At 51.5% G+C, this 23,017-nt stretch overlaps 1 protein-coding gene across 4 annotated transcripts in view; it reads right to left on the bottom strand.

Moving 5' to 3' along the window:
- GAS7 (growth arrest specific 7) overlaps positions 1 to 23,017 on the bottom strand; it is a 192,471-nt gene that overhangs the window by 129,973 nt on the left and 39,481 nt on the right. Inside the window, exon 1 of one of the 4 annotated variants that reach the window (XM_057714436.1) lies at positions 1,189 to 1,521. The exons of 2 other annotated variants lie outside the window; for them this stretch is intronic. In XM_057714436.1, coding sequence (XP_057570419.1) covers positions 1,189 to 1,236 — 48 coding nt within the window. In that variant the 5' untranslated portion in view covers positions 1,237 to 1,521. Of the gene's footprint in view, positions 1 to 1,188; positions 1,522 to 23,017 lie in introns of those variants that run through there. One more of the 4 variants, XM_057714437.1, reaches the window with a different exon arrangement.

Raw genomic sequence — 23,017 nt, 5'->3', positions numbered from 1 at the left:
TATAAATCAAAATTTTTTAAAAAGTGAGAGAAATCTATTCTTTCACCCCACTCCTCCAGGCCCTGCCTGTTCCTTTGCTTCTCATCACGGCAAATATTTTCACCAAAAGACTTCCTTATAGTCATGCCCTCTACTTTCTGACCTCTAATGCTCTCCTACCCGACTCCACTGAGCCTGATCTTCCAATGTCACCAATGAGCTCCCTGCCGTTAGCAAATCCAAGGGCACCTTGGACTCTTCTACAGTCTCTGGCCAGGCAGCAGCATTCAACATTCCCTCCTCCTGGAAAGTACGACTTTTCGTGGCTTCCATGGCACCTCACGTTTTCTCACGTAGTCATCATTCTGGATCTTCCCCTAAATTCAATCTTAAATGTTCCAGCAACCTCCCGCCCATACCCTTCTTTCCTATCTACTCACTCTCTTTAGTGGCTTCCCCCTGCCTGTCCCATAGCTTTTTACACCCTCGATTTCCTGATGACCCTAAAGGCACTTCTCCCACCCTGACCTTTCCCCGGTGTCCACCTGGCTACTTGCCAGCGCTACACAGATGCTCAGGAAGAATCTCTAACAGATCCAAAACAGAACTCATCGACCTCACTTCAAAAAAAAAAAAAAAAAGCAAAACCAAACCTGCTCTCCATGCCTCAGTTTAGCAAGTGGCACCATGATAGCTTAAGCCCCATATCTAGGATCCTCAAGTTCTTCACCTTCCCAATCCAATCCCTCTCAAATCCTGTCAATCTACCTCCAAAGCTCATCCGGAATCCACCCATTTCTCCATTTCCACTGCTGCGACCCTGTTCCCAAGGCACCGTCACCACCCCCTGTATCATCACCTGGTCTTCGAATTGGTCTACGAATTCCCCTCTGCATCCCCTACAATCCATTCTCAACATGGCAGCCAGAACGAACTTACAGAACATTAATTGGATTATGTCACCTTCTAACTAAAATCATCCAAAGGCTTTGCACTACTCTTTGAAAAAAGAAATCCAAACTATTTAGCCTAATTCACACAGTCTGCCCTCTATCTACCTGGTCCTTCATCATTTTATACCACTTCTCCTCCAGCCACACCAAACTTCTTGCTCTGTCCCATTCAATGCAGTGTGGACCCCAGACGTATTTTGCTCTTTAAATTAATGACAACTAAAATAAAATGTGAAATTCAGTTCCTAAGTCTTACCAGGCACCATTCAAGTGCTGAGTTGTCACATGGGGCTGGTGGCCACATGACTAGTGCAGATATAGGACATCTCCATCACTACAGAAAAGCCTGGAAGTACTGTTCGAGCTCTTCCTTGGATGGGGAAAGTTTGGTCCTTCCTTATGGCTCTGGCATTCGCTGTTACCTCTGCATGAAGTGCCCTTCCCCCAGCAATTTATCCCCACGGCTGGATCCAGACATCAGCTTACGTGGGAGGTCCCCCCACAAGCACCCGATCTAAAGAAGCCACCATTTACCTACTCCCAAGCGTACATGAGCCAATTCAATTCCGCGCAGCATTTACCACTGGCTAATGCTCTGCTTGTTTATTTGGGTTTGTCTGCCTGTTGCTCAGCTTCACACGCCTCCTCACCCCAAAGCAGACTTCCAAGATCGGGGACCTCGTCCATCTGGCTCACAGCATTCCTGCGCCCGACACACCTGCACAATTAGTATTAACTGACTGTTAGGCCCATGCCATTCATATCTCCTCTTAACTCAGCTTTTCTCCACCTTTCCCACCACCACCCAGCCTGGGCCTTCATCCACATTACCCCGATGGCACTACAGACAGAATCCTGCCCCTGCCCTGCCTCAAGCCTGCAAGCACTCACTGCTGAATCCTGCTAGTATTCCTCCTGTCAAATCAACCCCTGTCCTTGTCCCTTCTGGCCCCAAATGGCCTCCGTGTCCCCAAAGGCGGCATGCTTGTTCCTATCTCTGCACTGCTGTCAAGTCTTTCCCTCTGCTTGGAGCACCCTCCCTGCTTCTCAGTGCAGCCGCACCTTCTCCTGCCTTCCAGGTGTGACCAGGTGGCGGTTCTTCTGCAGACGCTGGCCCCTCCTCTGGTCTCCTCCAGCACTTCCTGTCTACAGCCCGGCTTTGGCACTTACACACAGAGGACAAGACATTCCACCTCCCACGTACACGCACACAGATCATCCCCGAGATGACTCCTAAGAGCAATGCTTCTCAAGCTTTACTGAGAAGCAGAGCCACCTGGAGAGTTCGTAAAGGGCACATAGGTCAAGGCTTCCGGAAGCAGGATAAGATCCGGGCCTCTGTCCTTTTCCCACATTCCCTAGGTCACTCAGAGACCCACCAAATATAAGCTGCACTGCTTTTTTTTTTTTAATTTATTTTATTGACGTATAGGTGATTTACAATGCTGTGTTAATTTCTGCTGTACAGCAAAGTGACTCAGTTATACATATATAAACATCCTCTTTCATATTCTTTTCCATTATGGTTTATCATGGGATATTCAATATAGTTCCCTGTGTTACACAGTAGGACCTTGTTGTTTATCCATTCTATATATAATAGTTTGCACCTGCTAACCCCAACCTCCCAATCCATCCCTCTCCCACTCCACTCCTGCTTGGCAACCACAAGTCTGTTCTCTATCTCTGGGAGTCTGTTTCTGTTTTCTAGATAAGTTCATTTGTGTCCTATTTTAGATCCCACATATAAGTGATATCATATGGTATTTGTCTTTCTCTTTCAGACTCATTTAACTTCGTATGATCATCTCTAGGTCCATCCATGTTACTGCAAATGGCATTATTTTGCTCTTTTTTATGATGGAGTAATAGTCCATTGTATACATGTACCGCGTCTTCTTTGTCCATTCATCTGTTGATGGGCATTTAGGTTTCCGTGCCTTGGCTACTGCAAGTAGTGAGCTGCACTGATTTAAAATCAGACCTTCAATAGGAATGGTTCAAGTCTTGTCCGTTTCCTCCAATCAAGAACACCTGGGAAGGGCCTGACTTGGTTAACGACCTTCTCTCACACAAACCTGCTCTCCTTCAAGGACTGAAAGCTACCCCCTGGGGCAGGCTGAAAAATGCACCCACTCCCTCCCTGTGTGGAGCCACACCTTAATTCCTGGAGCCTGCAACTGTCACCTTATAAGGCAAAAGGGACTTGCCAGGCATAATTAAGCTAAGGATTTTGAGATGAGAAGGTGATGCTGGATTATCTGGCTGGGCCCTAAAAAAAATCATGAGGTCCAGAAATAGGTCATTGAGTTTGAACATCCTGGGGATGAACTACTGTTGTGTTTTGACTCGAGGAAACCTAGGCAGATGTGCTCTTCTTCGTAGACTCTTAGTCTCATCCTGAAAAGCGTGTGGCTTAGAGCCATGCTGTCCAATATGGTAGCCACCTGGCACACGTAACAATTTAAATATAAATTCAATAAAAATTAAAATGAAGACCCAGCCCCTCAGCCACAGCAGCCATGTCTCAAGTGCTCACCAGCCACCTGTTAGTGGCTATGGTACTGGACAGCACAAATAGAGACCATTTCCATCATCGCAGAAAGTTCTACTGGACTATGTTGGTGGAGAGCATCTCTCCAAACATGCTTGGCTCTAGCTCCAGTCCCCTAACTAGAAAACCGAAGAGGGAGAGAAATGCAGCCACCACACCCGACTCTACCCTGGAATTCATTCTTGAGCATGTGTCCTAAGACACACAGCCTGCAGTGGTGTCCAGAGAGTTTCGCCCAGGTCTGCCTTTTCATTGAAGAGACTCTATCTTTGGAAAGTGAGAAGCAGAAGTAGCAGCTGAGGAAACTGAAAATGAGAGATAGGACTCATGCAGGGGTGAAGTGGGGAAGATGGTTTAGAGAGGGAAGAAAGAGAGGAACATAATGGGAGCAGCATGTAGGAAACAGACTCTAGTAATGTTATGACAAGCAGAAAATTTAAATGTGGAAAAGGAGGCCTCCTGGGAGATCTGAAAGCGTGTAAAGGAATAGCCAGCCTGCTGAGGGGCCGGACCACTGCTCAGAGAAGGGTCTGCAGGACAGACCTTTATCTGCCATGGACACCCTGGTATCCACTCACTGTCCCCACAGTGGGCAGCGATACTGGAGGCAGGGGGTGGGGGAGGGGAGAAGGGGAGAGGAAATCAACGGAAAGCAAAGACACAGGACTTCCCCATACAGAATATTAAAACCTGGAAAATGTTTAGTGCTGGTGAGGCTGTGGGTAAATGGGCACTCACAGACATAGATGGTGGGAGGGTAAGTAGATCTGCCTTGCTGGAGGCAGTCTGGCTCTTTCTGTCAAAATTACAAACACACTCTTTGCTCCAGCCTTGCAACTTCAAGAACTGATCCTTCCCTGACATTTCCCCGTGTGCAGAACAATGGACACACAGGGTATCACGGCAGGTAGAGGTCACGGGAAAAGACGAGACACAACCTACGTGCCCATCCGTGAAATGAGTCAGGAAGGCACTGAAAAAACCAGGACACTTTCTATTGACTAAATTCCACGATGTATCGTTACAGGGTTTGAAAAACAGCAGCAGCAGTAGCAGCAAGATGAAGAAGACAGAGGAAGCCCGCATGCGCGTGGAGGGAAATAAAGGCACATGTATATTTGCAAATATCTGCCCTATTTCCTCTACACCCGCAAGAAACTGGTGACCTGCTCACCTCTGGGGAAGGCACGTGAGAGGCAGAGGACGAGGGGTAGGAGGGAGGCCAGTGTTCACTCCATATTTTTCAGTGCCTAGTAAATGTGAGAAGTCATCTATATATTACCTGTTTAGCAATAAAATTAACAAAGATAACATTTCGGGATACGTACAGGCAACAACGAGTTTAAAACCTCCCCCCACCAGCCCCTTCTGTATGGATGCTACAACCTCAGCGGGAAGACGGCACCTGCCAGGTGAGTGGGCCCAGGGGACCAGCTGAAGCCCAGCCATGAGCTCCCGGGTGCCAGGGGCACCTCCGTCCCCTCACCCTGTAGCAGCTGTCACCTCCCTCATGGTCCAGGGTCTCCGAGGAGGAGTTCCCAAAGTCCTGGCCCTCAGCAAACCCGGGCTGTGTTCCAGGCTTGGAAACGATCAGGAATGGTCCTGCTCCTGCCTAAATCCCAGCTTCTTGGTCTGTTTCCGACCGGGATGCCACCTCACCCCAGAGTGCCCACGGCCACGGCAATGATGGCCCGCCAGCCTCTTCACGCTAGGGAAGCAAATGCAAGTGAGTTCCACGGCTGCGTCCGATAATCACTATGGACACCAGCCTGTATAAGGTCTGTGTCCAATTAGGCACCCCCGCAACAACACCATAGCGACGGAGGTAATATTATTGTTCCACGAAAAGAAACACACACACACACGTGTTGCACCACAGCTTTCAAAGCCACAGAGATAACACTTCTCCACACCCTGCAACTTGTGCTTCTCACTTTCCAACGACAATGCAGCTTCTTTGATGGGAAGTCGCAGGCTCAGGCAATTACCTCTTCACACCCTCCACACTGTGTGCCCTTCACAGGAAACAGGCACGAGTCCCGGGCAAGCCAGGAGCCGGGGGCTGTGCGTCTCCCCAGCCTTCCTCCTGGATGCAGGGAGGCCGGATGGAGGCAGGATGGCCTCCAGGTGAAGCTCCAAGCTGCCCTCTGTCTGTCTGGTTGGCTGTCTGTCTGTCTGGCTTCTCCATGCCAGACCCAAGCGGAACACTGGGGTTTTGGTGGCTGCAGCCATGAGCCACACACTAGTCTTCAGACCCAAATGTGGAAAGCATTAACCCAAATGGAAACACATAAATCAGGAGGGGAGCTTATGGCACGGAGGAAAACAGCTCAGCTCGGAGAGCCTGGGCCGTTGCACAAGAGCGGAGTGAGTCACCCGCCAGCAGAGGGAGGATCACGGAGGGAGGAGGGAGGAGGGAGGCGAGCCCCGGTGGGACTGGCGGGTGGACGGGTGGGGGAAGCGGTGCAAAAACACAGCTGTAGGTTCACCACCAACCACACTTCAGCAGCAGCCCGTAGAGAAGGGGGCAAAATGTCACCTGCCCTCCCCAACTCAGGAAGTGTTTCAAAATGTGTCCTCTCCAGAGGAGACGGCAGGAAGGAGTCTTCCTAACAGCCAACTGGTCACCCTCTACAGCCTGCAGCTGCGTCCCGGGGAAGCCACCCTCAGGCCCTCTAGAAAGAAGGCCTCCTGTATCCTTCTCTGCTCCTCCCTGGCCATGAGCCATGCTGTTTTGGCATCAAGTCTAGGCACCCATCATGGGCACACAACCCACTGTGGGCACACAACTCCTGTCCTACCTGCTTCCCCATCACTACTGTTTCATATCTTTTCCTCCTTTCCTTCTTCCAAACACTCCCTCCTCCACACAAGCTGCTGGGAACCCGACAAACCCATTAGTTTCCTCATCCCTGCTCCCTGGGGAGAACCTCCTGGCTTCCTGTAAGACCCTGCCTCCCCCACAATTCCTCTGCCAGGACTGATTCCCAACCTTCAAGTTCTAAGCATCTGCTCCCAGAGAGGCCCTGCTGTCTCCGGGTGTGGCATTGGGCAGGAGGGGCCCCAAAGAGATAAGGCAGCTGGAGAGTGGAAGCTCCAGGAGGTCTGAGCCTTGGAGGCTCTTGAAATCACCATGGCAACGCCCTAGCTTTGCCCCCGTTTCTAGGTCATCTTCACCTTGCTTTAATGAAAGAAGAGGTTGGGTGTAGAGATCAATGGGGTCCTTTAGACTCTGACAATACCATATAACATAGTAAAACTTATACCCCTATGAGTACAGACACACAACAGCCTGATAGATGGTAAATGACCCAGTTTTGCTGGAAGGTGACGAGTGATGGAGAAAGAGAGTAGGATAAAGGGATGGGCACGGCAGGGTGAGCAAGAGACTCAAAGGAGATGAAAGAGCAGGTTAGCTTCTGGCGGCCACTGTACCAAATTATCACAAACTAAAAAGCTTAAAATTACAACACAAACGTATTGTCTTCCCGTTCTAGACTCAGAAGTCTAAAAAGGAGTCCCACTGGGTTACAGTCAAGGCACTGGCAGGGCTGGTTCCCTCAAAAGGCCTTAGAAGAGAGTCTGCTTCTCTGCCTCCTTCAGCCCCTAGAGGCTGCCCACAGTCCTTGGCGCGTGGCCCCTGCTCACATCCTCAACCTCTTCCTTTTGCTGTCACATCTACTCCTGGCCTGACCCTCCTGCCTCCCACTTATAAGGACCCCTGTCTTTACACTGGACCCAAAACCACCTCCTCATCTCAAGAGCCTTAATGTAATCACACCTGCGAAATCCCGTTTGCCTTGTAAGGTATCAGCCACAGGCTCTAGGGACATGGACATCGTGGGGGGACCATCACTCAGCCCACTGCAGGGATCAGCCACGTGGGCTGCCCAGGCCCTAAGGAGGAAGCACGCCTGGAACACCTGCAGGAACACCAGGGAGGCCGGTGTGCAGGAGAGGCATGAGTGAGGTGTGGAGGAGGAGAGGCCCCAAGCTCAGGGGCCTTGTCAGCTTTCACTCTTCCATCATGGGGGGCCACTGGGATGTTCTGAGAAGCAGCGTGGGATGATGGGACTTATCATTTGAAAAAACAGACTGGGGTCCGGCAGAGCACTCAGCAGGCAACCGCACTCAGTTCAAGGGCATGATGTTGGCGGCTGTGGCTCAGAGCAAGATGACAGCGTGGGGGTGGTGAGGAGTGGTTCGATTTTTTTAAAAGATCTATTTGGAAGGAGGGGCCCATGTGCTTCCCTGACAAACTGAATACGGGATGTGAGAGGGGCGGGGGGGTTGAGGTTTTTGGCCACAGCGGCTGGAGGGACAGACTTGCCATTTACTGAGTAGGACAGGCTGGGGGTGGCGTGGCATTTAGACAGGCTGGATAGTGATGCCACCTGCACATGGCTCAGGAGGTCAAAGGAAAAATTGAGCCAAGACTGGGGAAACGGACTTGATGACCACAGCTGAAGGCTCCCACGGGGGCGCTGCCAGGGGTCTGGGCTGGGTCCAACCACCGGGCTGAGAACTGGCATCTGGACTTGACCCTGAGAGTAACGGGATGCGCCTGGGCCCCACGGCGGCCCCGGGTGTGGAGCCGGCCAGGACGACCCAGATTAATTCTGTGGGTCGCCACCAGCTGCAAGACAAAGAAGACAGAGGCTGAGTCAACAGGGAGTTCGTCTCAACCCTCAATTGCTCAACCCAGCGTTTTTAGACGTGGGATCCCCGTTGCGGGGAAGCGTGGGGGGAGCAGGGCGGGATTCAGGAATGCGGTCCGACTGCAGATTCCAGGATCCTTAGCTGCGGCCAGCTCACCTGGCTGTCCATCCCTGGCTGGCCCCCAAGGGCCCTCACTGCCCTGGCCACGAGTCCTGGAAAGGCTCTCTGTGTCCGAGCTGCTGGACAGTATTGGCGTGGTCCTACCTGAGATGCCCAGTAAATCAGGAGGACAAAGCAGGCCAAGGGCAGGTGGCCAGACTGTGTGGGCCCCTCCCAGGGGACAACGTGCTCCAACGTCTACTGCAAGCTGGATTCCCAGGGCGCAACGGGGAAGCCAAGCCCTTCCCTGGAACTTTCATCCATTCATTCATTTGACAAAGATTCAGGGAGCACCTACCCAGGGTCAGTCACTGCTTCTAGACGTCTGGGGCATGTCGGTGATCAACTAGAAGGGAAAAAAAACCCTGCCTTTATGGAGCATGGGTTCTACCATGGCGGTAGGGGGAGCAGACAATAAAAACAAGAAATAAAGTATAAAGAATATTAGAAGGTGATGGAGGAAAAAAAAATACAACAAGGGGAATCAGGAGTTCAGGGTAGACTGGGAGAGGGGGCAGCATTTTAAATAGTACAAAATGTGACAACTGCTTCCAAGTCACAGCGGAAGATCCTTCTAGCTCTTCAGCCCCCTTTCCTTCCTCCTTCTCTCCCTCCAATGGTCACTGAGTGCTACCGGAGGCCAGCCCCAGGCCATCCCCACTCTCACGAAGATGTTTTATTTTACATTTTGTTACACTGTATTATACATTTTATTCAAGGAGACAGAAGTTAAGATGACTAAGAAGTAATTCTAGAAGGGTGACGAATGAGCAGATATTCACCATCTCACAGGATCCCTGCAAGCACGCCAGTCACAATGGGGGAACCTCCCAAGAGTGTCTGATTCTTGGTCCAAGTCCCCGGCCCACTTCCTCCCTCCTACTTCACGTCCCCATCACCACCACGACCTGGATTAGTAGAAACCACAACTCAGTGGTCTCCCTAAAAGCTGTCCACAGACTGTCCTTACGCCTGGCCTGGTCACCATCCCAAAGCATCGAGTGGTTTTAGGGCCTCTGGATGAACCTGTCTGTTCCACGCTTCAGAACCAACATCTTCTCAAGAAGTGCCAGCCCCGATACTGAGTGGGCCCTGCCGGCCCTGCCCTCCCCTCTGCTCTGAGCGTCTCTATCGGGCAGGTTTTGGTTCCTCTCGCCTGGCTGGGCTCACTCCTGAGGCCACAGCAGCCCGGGAGCAGAGGATGACAGGGGAGGATGTCACACTTCGGCTGTCTGGGGACCAAAGGCGTTTGGCACTCACGTCTCTGACCACAACCTGGAATTCTCTTATCAGTGGCGCTAACCACAGGGGAACCGCAAGTGAACTGAGCATGAAGCCTCTTCCTGTTTGGAGGAAAGTCAAGGCTGGCCTATGATGCACATCCCAACAGTCTTTTGGCCTCTGGACCCTCCATCTCCTCCCACTCTGCATCCAGCTGTGAGCCAGCTGGACCAGTGCTGGCCCCAGGCCCAGGTGCACGACATGGCCACCAATGGGGAGGAGTAGCCACTGGGAGCTGGCCCAGCCGCCATCTAGCTCCCGCTGCCCTGCCCTGCCATAGACCCTCGAGTCTCATTTCCCCCCAAAGTTGGGGGGGACTTGAGAAGATGGGGCACCACCACTTTTCTTTCCTTCCCTGTTACTGAGTCTCCCCTAAACGGTTCAGCTAGACCAGGACTCAATCCACAGACCACAATGACCCTCAGCAGAGATGTTCTGAGCTCTCCACACCTCTGAGGCACAGAGCTTCGGGGGCTCCACGCCCCTCTGTGGGAGGCGGGTACAGAATTGGTACAACAACCCATGGTTCAGATCACGGGCTCTGGAGACAGATGGTCTGGGTACAAACCTGGTCACTGACTGGGTGACTCTGAAAAATGCTTTCACTTCTCCGTGACTCAGTATCCCCATAGGTAAAACGGGCCTGGTAGTACTCATTGGTTTGTTACAAGGATAAAATGAGTGAATATGAATAATGGTACAGTGTCTAGAACGGTGCCTGAAAAATAGCAAGTGCTACGTAAATGCTGTCCAGTATTTTTAAATACTTTTGATTGGACAGATCTATTTTAAAATAGACTATTCACGGGACTTCCCTGGCAGTCCAGTGGTTAAACACGCTGAGATTCCACTACAGGGGGCACGGGTTTGATCCCTGGTCAGGGAACTAGAATGTGGCATGCTGCGTTGCCAACAAAATAAATAAAATAAAATTAAGTAATTTAAAAAATAGCCTATCCACCTGTGTGGCCACAGGCCCGTTTACTAGTTAAGAAAATAAAGTATAGGACTTCCCCTGGTGGCGCAGTGGTTAAGAATCCGCCTGCCAATGCAGGGGACATGGGTTCGATCTCTGGTCCGGGAAGATTCCACATGCTGCAGAGCAACTAAGCCCATGTGCCACAATTATTGAGCCTGTGCTCTAGAGCCCACGAGCCACAACTACTGAGCCCATGTGCCACAACTACGGAAGCCCGTGTGCCTAGAGCCTGTGCTCTGCAACAAGAGAAGCCACCCCAACGAGAAGCCTGCGCACCGCAATGAAGAGCAGGCTCCGCTCTCGGCAACAAGAGAAAGCTTGTGTGCAGCAATGACGATCCAACACAGCCAATAAATAAAAAGATAGATAAATAAATTTATTTTAAAATTTTAAAAAATTTTAAAAGAAAGTACACTAGGAATCACCCAACATGATCACAAGAAGAGCCAGGGGCCACTCCATGCCCCACGCCTGGTTAACAGCTCCTGATCCAGTCCTGCTGTTGGCCTGACGCGAGGCTGTTCCAGCTCCCACCGTGGACACAGGCGGGGCTACGGTGGAGCCCCAGCACCCCGTTCACCACACACACAATCTGTGAGCCTTGGGGTGGCAGAAAGAGACCCCTGGGTCCCCGGGCTGCTGCCTTCAATGCCCAGCCCTCTGGATGGCCTCTCCTTGGTCCCCGCTCCTCCCTTGCAGAAAGAGGCAGGGCTGGCTGCTCACAGGAGGTCTCGAGGCTGGGAGGGTGGAATCTGAGGCCCTGGGGAAGGGAAGGGGCCCCGCAGGGCCCTGGGGCAGTTGACTGGAGGCCAAGCCCCTCCATCCTGAGCAGAGCCTGGAGACAGGGGGCTCTGGGGGTGGGCGGCCGGGCAGGCAGGCACACTGCACCCAGTGTCCCCGCCACACAATGCACAAGGGGCCAGGGGGGCAGGCGGCCAGGGCCCGCTCACGCCAGTACCATCTGGGAGCCCTTGCCAGGCCCCGGAGGGCCGGCTGGAGAAGCTGGACTCTGTCCTGGGGCACAGTCGGGCTCTATTCTTATCTCGAGGGGGAATGCGTGACTCTCCTCGCAGTGAATGGGGGCCCCCGGCGAGGTGGGGGAGGAAACAGGGCCGTCCCTGTGCCCGAGAGGGCTCCCCACTTGGCTCCCGGCTCCGTCGGGCCCCTGGTGCCAGGGCCCTGCACGAGCCTCCCACAGGGACGGGCCGGCCCGAAGGCGGACAAGGAGGAGCACGGCCTGGCGCGGACTGGCCCTCATCCACCGCAGGACTCGGAGACCCGCACACACAGGTCCTAAGTGAGACCCACAGGACAGGGCCGAGAGGGACACACAGCCGTCCGGACACAGTTACCTACCGAATCCCAAAGGAAAGGGCCCAGATTTCCGACGCACCCCACACATGGCACAAGTCCCCACAGCGCCCCCACCTTTCACCTAGCCCGCGGCATCACCTGCAGGTGGCAACAGATCTCATTAAGACCTCCCTTTAGCTTGACAGAAAGATTCTGACACACATTCGTCCAACCTTCCAGGTGATCTGAGGACCGGAAAACAGCCCACTGAAGAGTCTGGGTTACTACCTCAAAGATTCCAATCACTCCTATCTTAAGACTGCACGTATAAACACACCCTGTGGTGGATAAAGTGACAGATGAGGGTGACGAGGGATGTGCCAGGGGTCAGGGGGATGGAAGAGAAGATATGTGTGCAGGAATAACTGAGGGAGGCTTGAAAATAAACAAATGGATATTTATTCATCACCGACTGTGGGCCAAGTATGTAGTTCTGTGAGGCAAGCATCAGCGTTCCCATTTTAAAGATTGGAAAACAGAGTCACCGAGAAGGCAAGAGATTTTCCTTAAACAGGTAAGTACAGAGCCAAGGTTTGGACCGAGGCCTTCAAGTTCAGCCCTCTTCCCATTACAGCAGCCCACTTCCTGGGAGCGGCAGGGTGCTAACTGGGTCTGAAGGAGGGGCAGGAGCAAGGCATGGAGGAGAGAGTAGGGTTGGAGAGGGAGGAGGCGTCAGAGGCATAAGGACGTGGGCAGAAGACATTGCCACCAGTTTTTCTTGCACGTTTTTCTTCTTTAGGCCTGCAAATCCCAGTCCTGGCCAGCGAATGGGGCAGCAGGCATCCTCAAGGGCTGTACATTGGTACCACCTTTCTAAAAGAGCAATGACAGCATGGGTCAAAATGTACGCCGCAGATGTAACCGCAGAGCACGCTTCCTTCCAGGAAAAGATGCCTCACAAGGAATGTCGGCTTCAGTGATCTTCATAACAGCCAAAAAAAAAAAAAAAAAAAAAGAAAGAAAGAAAAGAAAGCAACCTCCGTGTCCATCACTAAGGGATTATAAATAATAAACAGTTCCTCTCAACAATAAAAGGGGGAATAAAGGAGATTGTTCTTTCTTTCCCAGTAGGATGAAAGAGGGGGTGAATGGTGACAGTGCGATGGGGGTGGGCTCAGGGTGGTGCTGGGGACGAGGCCAGGGGGTGAGGGGTCCGCTGAGGGTGGGAGCCAGCAGAGAACTTAGACTAACGCCTGTTTGGCCTTCCTCTGGACCAGCCTTAAAGGACTAGGAAGCATCCAGAAAATACTGAGCTGGTAAATCTTTCCGGAGCCCCTCCCTGCTGCTTTATTTATGAATAACCCCCCCCCCACTCCCCTCTTCAATCCCTGATGCTCCACCTCAGTTCTCATCACAGAGCCAGAGGGGCCTGGACGAGGTGGATGCCGTGAGCTCCCGGGCTCTGCCCGCTGAGGGTGCTGCCAGTCTGTGGCCTGGACTCACATGACACCTGGCTCTCCATCTCCGAGCAGCCCCCTCAGCCACAGAGGGGGCCCACATCAGGCATTCAGCTGGCACTACTCGGGTTCACCGGACACCAGCTCGCCAGTAGTGACCGACCCAGTGACCTGGAGAAGGCCCAGTTAACTGGGCCTTTCCTGTGAAGGGGGAGCCACTTCCCAGACAGAGAAAAGTACAGGCAGACCTTGGAGATATGGTGGGTTCAGTTCCAGACCACGGCAACAAAGCGAGTCACAAGATCTTCTTTTTTGGTTTTCCAGTGTGTGTAAAGGATGTTTATACTACAGGCTATTAAGTGCACAACAGCATTATCTCTAAAAAAAAAGTACCATACATACCTTAATTTAAAGATGCTTTGTTGCTAAAAATGCTAACCAGGGCTTCCCTGGTAGCACAGTGGTTAAGAATCCGCCTGCCAATGCAGGGGACGTGGGTTTGATCCCTGGGCCAGGAAGATCCCACGGAGCAACTAAGCCCATGCACCACAACTACTGAGCCTGCGCTCTAGAGCCCGTGAGCCACAACTAATGAGCCCACGTGCCACAACTACGGAAGCCCATGTGCCTAGAGCCCGTGCTCCACAACAAAAGAAGCCACTGCAATGAGAAGCCCACGCTCCGCAATGAAGAGTAGCCCCCGCTGGCCACAACAAGAGAAAGCCCACGTGCAGCAACGAAGACCCAACACAGCCAATAAAAAAAAATTAAAATAAAATAAATAATAATACATCTAAAAAAATGCTAACCATCATCTGACAACGCAGGGTGGCCACAAACCTTCAAATTATCAAAAAAACAACAACAAAAAAACAACAACAAAAACCCCACAGTATCTGAGGTGTGCCTGTATTTCCTTTCTCTTTCAACTCCCCAGCTCTCTTCTTTCTGGGGAACTCCTCGGAGTTCTCAGGGAGAAAACCCAGGAACCATACATGGGTGTGAAGGAGAAGAGGGAGAGAGAGAATTCATGTGCCCCCCCCGCCACACACCCACACACATGCACACACCATCAAGATCTCCTCTGGTTCCTGGAAAGGCCACAGAATTTGGGGAAGCTGCTCACTGGTCCAACAGCAGCCCTATGGTGAGGGTCAGGACCAATCCCAGGGTGGAGCTGTGGGAAGAGAACGTGATCTGGAGCAAGAGACCCCGACTCCCACCCCAGCGAGAGCAGGGGGGCCAGGCTCAGCCAGTTCTGGGTTCAAACCCCAGCCCTGCCCCTTCCTAAGCCAGGTCATTCTCCTTAACCGCGTTGGGCTTTATACAGTTGGCTGGACACAGATCAGAGCCGGGCATCTAGACCCGGGTGAGTGCAGGCTGCTGACCGCCCTGGAGACCTTGGGCGTGTCACCCTGTTCCTACAACCCAACGTGCTCTGCAGGCAGAGGGCTGCGAGCAGGCAGAGGTTGGGAAGCTCTGGCCCGCACTCTGGGTTCCTGGCTGTTGTGTTTCGTTTCAATCAATGACCGACATTACGCAAGGGGGTGATTTTAAATTTCCAGCTGGGCACATGCTCCCTACGGCTGGCTGTGGCTGCCTGTTTCCAGTGGTACATCCTCCCTCGGTGCTCAGTGACCTACCTGACATCTGAATCTGTCACCCACACTCGCGATGATGCAACATTCCGTGACTGTGGGTATCTCTTTGCTCCCAACGCTGGAGTTATTAACGAATAAACCGTGACTCGGGGAGCCCTAGAAAGAAGACAGCAGTGACCGCCCCCGCCCCCATAAACCCCTTTCTGGACCCAGCTCCCGCTTACACCAGAGGGATTCCTGGTTTCTCGGGGGGGATACTGAGTAGCCCAATCTTTTGCACGGTCTGCAGTGGGGGCTGCTGGGGGCTGGCAGAGGGGCTTTTGCTGCTGGCTCCATGGTCTGGAGGAGACCGGGGCTTGAGGTACTACATGAAATGCTCACTTTTTCTTTGTTCCAGAACCCTCATCATCAACAGCTCCACCCCGCTCTCCCGAAAGCAATTCAACTCTCCGCTCACAGACAGACAGACTCTGGGCTGGAGGACACGCCGCTTACTGGGGAACTTTGATTTTAAAGACACTACTAACCTGAGCCCTGCAAACACTGGACCTGGGCAGAGACGTCCCCTAAGCCCAGAGTTCTGGCCAGGTTCCCTCCAAGACCTGAGCCCCCGCCTCCCTCCCCCGAAACCCCGGAGACCGGGCACGTTCCCACCAGGCGGAGCGGGCCAGGGCAGAAAGCTCTGAGCAAATCCTGGAACCCCTGAGCCTCTCCGAGCCTCTCCCTGGAAACGGGGATGAAACACGAGAACCACACAAAGATCGAGTGATTCCAGGCCCACCTCCGGGGCCACATAAGCTCTGGACAGAGCACACACAAACCCTGAGTCAGGGTTCTAAACACCTGGGGCTTAGCTAATCCTCGGCTCCGGGGCCTTCAGCTTGGGTGGACTCCCAGAAACAGCCGAGCCAGAGGGGGGATCCGGGTCCAGTTTCCAGGGAGCTGGGCCAGGCCTGGGAGCCCCGCACATGGCCCTGCCCCAAGCTGGGGCCCCCAGTCCCCCACGACGCCATGCGTGCATCCTCCCGGCCCACGCCCGCAGTTCCGGGGCGGCTCCACCGCGCGGCCCACACGTGGGAGGCAGAGGCCTCAGAGCTCCAGGATTCCATTCTGCGGTGGAGGCTTCTAGAGGAAATAATTCCCTAATCCCCTTCCTAAATCAAGGCCAAGAAACAACTTGCGCAGGGTCCCCCTGACGACTGCTGCCCGGCTGTCCCTGTGTTGACCTCCTGCAGCTAAGAAGCCACTGAGGGGGATCGGGGTGGGGCAGGACATGGTGCTTCTTGTGCTCACGGACCCACACTTGATGCAATCAGCTCTGATGTTCGGTCCATGGACCGTGGAATTCCAGAGTAAGCCCAGGCCAACTGCCTCCCCCGCTCACCCTTAACTGGGCCGGAATACAAAACTCCGTGTTTCATGACTTACATTTATTCAACAGCATTGTTTGTTGCCTATTTTCCCGTGGAGTGAAAGTTTTCATCGAAATCTTGTTTAAAATTCCAACAAAGGCATCTTTTAATGTAAATGATCCCTGACTGATTTGATTTCTCCCTGTGGGTCAACAGACATACGTGGGATGCTTCCTTACCCGAGGACTTAAATACATAACATAGTTAAAAGATGCCTTGAAGACAAAAGTGCCAAGACCATAAAACAGAGAGAGGACAGTCTTTTCAACAAACAGTGGTGGGACGAGATAGCCACATGCAAAAGAATGAAGCTGACGCCTTTCTCTCACCATTTCCAAAAATTAACTCGAAATAGATCTAAGTTCTAGTGTACGAGCTACAACTATAAAACTCATCGAAGAAAACAGTGTAAATCTTCACGACCTTGGCTTAGACAACAGTTTCTCAACAAAAGCACAAGGGACAAAGGTGGAGAAAAATAGACGTCATCAAAATTAAAATTTTTTTGCGCTTCAAAGGACACTCTCAAGAAAGTGAAAAGACAACCCAGAGAATGGGAGAACATTTTTGCAAATCGTGTATCTGATAAAGGACTTTTATCTGGAGTACATGAACACATAAGACTCAATAATAAAAAAGATATTTTTTATTTAACTCACTATGAGAAAAATGGGCAAAGGCTTTGACAAGACCTTTCCCCCAAGAAGACGTATGAACAGCCTATAAGCACTTGAAAAGATCTGCAACATCATTAGCCTTCTGAGAAATGCAAATCAAAGCTGCAATGAAATGCCACTTCACACCCACAAGAAGAGCTGTAACCAAAAAGATAGATAATAACAAATGTTGGCCAGGATGGAAAGACCCTCATACAGACAGGAATGTAAGCTGTGGCCCAGCTTCAGAAGGTCCTCCGGCAGTTTCTCAGAAGGCTAAGCATAGTTACCACCTAAGTCCGCAATTCCGGATTCCCGATCTTCCTCCCCACCTGCCCTGTGTATGTGCATCTGTGTACATGTTCGCGTGCACACACGGATACCTGCTGCTCATCACCGAATTCCTTGTCTACACAGCCACGACCTCCCCGTGCTATCACATTCAAAGAAACATCACTCAGGCAACCAAACATTGTTACGAAAGCAATCTGATCTTTACCGAAGTCTCTTTTAAAAGGAGGAACAGGGCTTCATTCATAGCACACAGCAAAACTTAAAGTCTTCCCCTCCTCCCTTTCAATCTGACTTGCAGGCAGCAGCCAAAGCCCAAACCTCCTTCCTCCTTTCTCTGAGGACTTTATATTCCTCCCACGCCCCCATGGCTTGGGTCCTTCTCCCCTGCAGACATTCTTCTCCAAGAGACAGACAGACCGTCAGACGCTCATACACACATCCTCAAGACCAGTCCTTTCTCTCTCCTTCCTAAAACTAGCCTTTCAGGCTGCTCCAACTCTGCCCCTCTCTGCCCATTACTCAGATAGGTTCTCCGCAATGAAGGCCAGATTTCTCCTAAACTAATAAAGGCAGGGGAGCAGCTATGAACATTCCACCACGCTCTGCTGGTTTACGTTTGTTTATGTTTCCGACTTTGCCTGTTAAGATTATTTTTAACGTGTGCTTTCCTGTCTCCATGTGGCGGGAACAAGCCCGGCAGTGCAGGCACAATGCCTTTTTCTTTCCTGTCCACCCACAGATCTGGTACCACCTCCTGAGCTCCGTGCCCCATCAGCACACAAGATGCAGGCTCAAAACTGGAGGGTGGGGATGGGGGTGCCCGCCAGCTGGTGGGGGGGGGGGGGGGCGTCTGCATGGCTCAGAGCTGGATGCTTCAGCTCTGGGAAGGAAATAAATTTCCAGCAGAAGATCAAAGGAAGGCACACTAGCAGAAAGCCATGGGGGAAGACTTGAAGCTGTAACATTTGAGGAGAGATGAGACTTTTTCCGGTTCAGAGTTTCGGGGAGAGTTTAAAGGGCAAGGACGTAAATCAGCAACTTGGCCCCAGAGGAGTACAGGGTGGTTGCAGCCAGCATAGCACAAAGGGCCACCTGCAGGAAGACTAGACTCCCCGAATTAAAGCAAAGGCCTCCCAAACGTGGTCTTTTATTAGTTAATCACGATGTCACCCGTGGCAGAGTATCCTGCGACTACCGCCAACTGTAACAGGGGGCATGGCACCAACTTGCTTATCTTCCTTTCCAAACGAACCTCCCACGACCCACGGGAGGCGGGGGCTTCCTCCGTGGATCTGATCAAACTATAGCGTGTGTTTCTGGGCTTGGCCTCAGAACGCGATTTCTCCCAGGGGACATCCAAACCCCTTGGTTACTTTCATCTCTCAATCCAGCCAGAAGTTTGGAGAGTAGCTGAGGGTCCTCGGGGTTTCTCCCAACTCAGCACAGGGATGCTGCGGAAAATGCAAACCAGATTTCCAGTCTTAGAGGAGGGGAGCTCGACACACTTCCTTCTCATGGGAAAAGCTAAGGAGCTGTCTCTAAGATGAGGCTTGTAATTCATCAGCAAATCCGTCAGCGCCTCCTTGGACATCGACCCCAAATCTAACACTCCTCACCATCTCTGCTGCAACATCCCAGGCTGGACCTTCACACCCTCGGGGATGCTGGCCTCGACTCACAACCAGCTTCAATCCATCCTCCAATGGCAGCCAGAGTGACCCTTTAGGATGGAAAGCCTGACCATGTGGCTCACAGCTCGCACCCCCCCTCAAGGGCGTCCCTTCATACTTACAAAAATAAATAAATAAAGACTATGACGGGCCTACAAGGTCCTGCATCATCTGACCCTCCTCGAACTCTCAGCCCTCAAATCTCCCCCCTCTCCCACCAGCTCACCCAACTCAGTCTCCATGGGTATGGCTAACTGGCCTCAGGGCCTTTGCACATCCCTCCCCCAATTCTCCACGCGGCTCATTCCCCATCCTTATTTCATTCTCCACCCAAATGTCACTTCATAGAGGTCTTCGCTGACCACCCCACTCACTCTTCACCCCCTCCCCCCCTTCAGATAGCTCCATCTTATGTATCACTTAGCTGACGTATGTGTGAAAGTGTGTGTTTATTGGGATGTCAGCTCTACTGCGCAGGGAACTGGTCTACTTTGTTGACAGCTGTATTCCCAGAGTCTGGAACAATTCCTAGCATGCTGCAGTTGCTCCATAAATATTTGTTGGAGGAATGAGTGAGTGAACACGTGAATTCCTGGTTGATGATGGTCCAATAAGGAACATCGTGATGCCTCCTCATGTTACACCTGTCATGGTTCAGATGAGAAAGCATTTAAACAAATGTAAAAAAGAGAACTATTGATCCATTGTGATCCTTCCACCTCACTAGCTCACATGACGGAGAAGGAAACGCGGACATAGGATATTGTTAAGGTGAATAAGGGAACAGATGGGGGACTTCCCTCATGGCACAGTGGTTAAGAAACCACCTGCCAATGCAGGGGACACAGGTTCAAGCCCTGCTCCAGGAAGATCCCACAAGCCATGAAACAACTAAGCCCATGCACCACAACTACTGAGCTTGTGCTCTAGAGCTCATGAGCCACAACTATTGAGCCTGTGTGCCACAACTACTGAAGCCCACGGGCCTAGAGCCTGTGCTCCACAACAAGAGAAGCCACCACAATGAAAAGCCTGTGAACCGCAAAGAGTAGCCCTCACTCGCTGCAACTAGAGAAAGCCCGTGTGCAGCTACAAAGACCCAACACAGCCAATAAATAAATAAATAAATAAATTTATTTAAAAAAAACCTCCTCTTGGGACATCCCTGGTGGCACAGTGGTTAAGAATCCACCTGCCAGTGCAGGGGACATGGGTTTGATCCCTGGTCTGGGAAGATTCCACATGCCGTGGAGCAACTAAGCCCATGTGCCACAACTACTGAGCCTGTGCTCTAGAGCCCACAAGCCACAACTACTGAAGCCTGTGCACCTAGAGCCCATGCTCTGCAACGAGAAACCACCTCAATGAGAAGCCCGCTCGCTGCAACTAGAGAAAGCCTGCATGTAGCAATGAAGAACCAATGCAGCCAAAAATAAATAAATATATAAAATATCTTAAACAATATTTAAAAAAAAATACCTCTTCTTGATATTAGGAGCAGCCTACTCTTATACTCTCCATGAGGACACAGAAAAACACACATAAAAAGGACACTAAAATGCTAAATAGAAAACACACACGCTATCTAAAACCAACAGCCAGGATCAGAGTTATGAGGAAACCCCAGAGGAATTCCCATTGACGATGGAACATAAGTATTTATTAACAGCCTTCTGGACCCATATATCATCAATAACCAGTTTAAAAACATAATTAAATTTCATCCACTATAACAAGAAGAAATATCAGCTTCCTAGGAATGAACTTAACACAGGGACTACACAAGCCCTATGTGAAAAAGCCATTCATGGAGGGGACAGAGTGAAACTTAATTACGTGAGGATAGTATGTGCCTGGATAGTGTCAAGACCTGTGAAAGGTCTAAGACTTCTTACCCTGGGTCCAGGAGCAAATTGAGACCCTTGACATCCTTGATTCAGTTTAATCCTTGCAATCAGTAGCCCTCTACAAAGAGGGCAGCGGTGTTATTATTCCCCCTTCATGGAAGAGGCACAGATCAGATAATTTCCCTAAACTTAGATCGTTCCGACTCCCAAACCTGCTGTGTGCCCATCAGCTCACCCAACCTTCTGCTGGTGTCACGGATTTCTAATCGGTCACCTTGGCTAGACTGACCTTCAGCTCCCAGAATTCACTTTCTTGTACGTTCTGGTTGGGGTGGATCATAGGAAAAGCCTTGGGAGGTCGGAAGGTAAAAGAGAAGTGGCAGCCACCGTACAGTTCACGCACCTCGTTGCTGACGTGCTGGCTCACGTCACTGGTGTGAAGCGACAGCCAGGCCACAGCTGCTCCGCACCCCGTGCCCCCGTCAGCTCCTCTGACTCCTGGGCCAGGTGTGTGTGCTCTGCTCTGGGACAAAGGGCCCCAGCTTCTGCAGGACGCCCACACCACCAAGGTCAAGGGCAACGTCGAGCTCATGATTTTTGCCCCCGACCCTGCCTGCCCTGTGGGTTACAAGCTCCCGCATCACGTGTGGAGATGACAGGCTCACAGAGGTGCTTAACCAGCCCCACGGCGCATAAGGCCAAGTCCCTGTAAAAACTCTCTTTAAAAATGCGTATATGTTTACATACGTGTGTGTGTCTACGTGTCTATGTGTCTCTGTCCATGTGTACGTCTCTGTGTGCATTGTCTATGAAAGTCTGTCTACACGTGTCTGTGTATCCACGTGCATGTGTGTACATGTATGTACATACGTCTCCATCTCCATCTGTAGCTCCCACTGGATCTGCTTCTCTGTCGGAAGCCTGGCAGACACAGGTGCTAAGTCCCCCAGAGGACGGGGGGTTGGGGAGTGAGAGTGTCACTACTGAGGCTGGAGGTGGGATGGTAAAGGCTGGGGCAGTGGAAAGCAGCGGAGATCTGAGTCTGCCCCTCTGTGCTGTCACACTGGAGTCAGAAGAATGAGTCCCTCCTACGTCCACAGCACTGCGGACGCAAGTGCCTGAGATGAAGGCCCTACACTGGTCACCACCCCATCATGCCTAACTGGGTCCCCCACGTGTGGAGAGACACACACACACACACAGGGTCTCCATCCGTACTGCTGGCTGCTGGGCTGGCCCCGCCCCCGTCTGCACCTGGCTGGGCCACTCTGAGAGGCAGGAAAAGGATGCTCCCGGAGACCTGGGAGGTGGCCCCAGGGCCCTGGCCCGGATTCACCTCTGGACATTAGAGCCACTGTTGGACTGAGGGCCCAGCAGCCCCGAACAGCCCTGCAGATCCCTAGGACACGGCCGAGCCCCAACGATCTGCAGCTCTGACCACTCCTCTCCAGAGAGCACAGCTCCGAAAAAATAAAAGGGAGGGAGAGAGAGCAGGGGAAGCAGTTACCCCAGCATACGGGCCTAACAAGACAGGAATCACACGGACTCCAGTCAAATTCCAGCTCTGCCAGGTGCTAACTCGAGTGGCCTTGGGCAACTTCTCTCTGAAACCCTCACCTTTCAAACGTATATAATAGACATCTTACAATGCAGGATTGCGGAAAGGGTTAAAATTTTTAATTAAAAACAATTAAGTGTCACAAGAGTTAGTTATTTTTGTTAAGATTACTGCTCTTAAGAACAGTTTTGCCACAGCTCATAGCAGTGAGTCCGTAAGTCTGTGTAAAGAACAGGGATGGAGTATATATTACAGAGTCACGTAGTAGTTACGAAGGTAACGACAGAAAGGAAAGCAGATGGTAAACCTTTCCAATTATCTGAAGAAACACAAAATAAAGTCACTAAAACAGAGTATATAGTAAGTATATGGAAGTAACTGCATCGTTTTAAAGGTTTAACAAGAGAAAACATAACAAAATGAGAGCAATAAAACCCATCATAATTCTCATAGCAAAAGATTCTCGGGCGCCCACAGTAGATTCCAAACATATAAATTTTATTATTTTTTTAAACTCCATGCACCCTTGGTCAAGCCATACAGTTCTGTATACAGGCACAGGCAGAACTCACGGGTGTTCAGACAAGAATAAAAGAGTGCAAAATATGAGCTGAATTGTCACACACACACCCCCCTCCCAAATTCATACGTTGAAGTCCTAACCC

The sequence above is a fragment of the Hippopotamus amphibius genome, chromosome 17, assembly GCF_030028045.1.
Source record: "Hippopotamus amphibius kiboko isolate mHipAmp2 chromosome 17, mHipAmp2.hap2, whole genome shotgun sequence".
Lineage (NCBI taxonomy): Eukaryota > Metazoa > Chordata > Mammalia > Artiodactyla > Hippopotamidae > Hippopotamus > Hippopotamus amphibius.
This window is presented reverse-complemented; position numbering and strand designations above follow the sequence as displayed.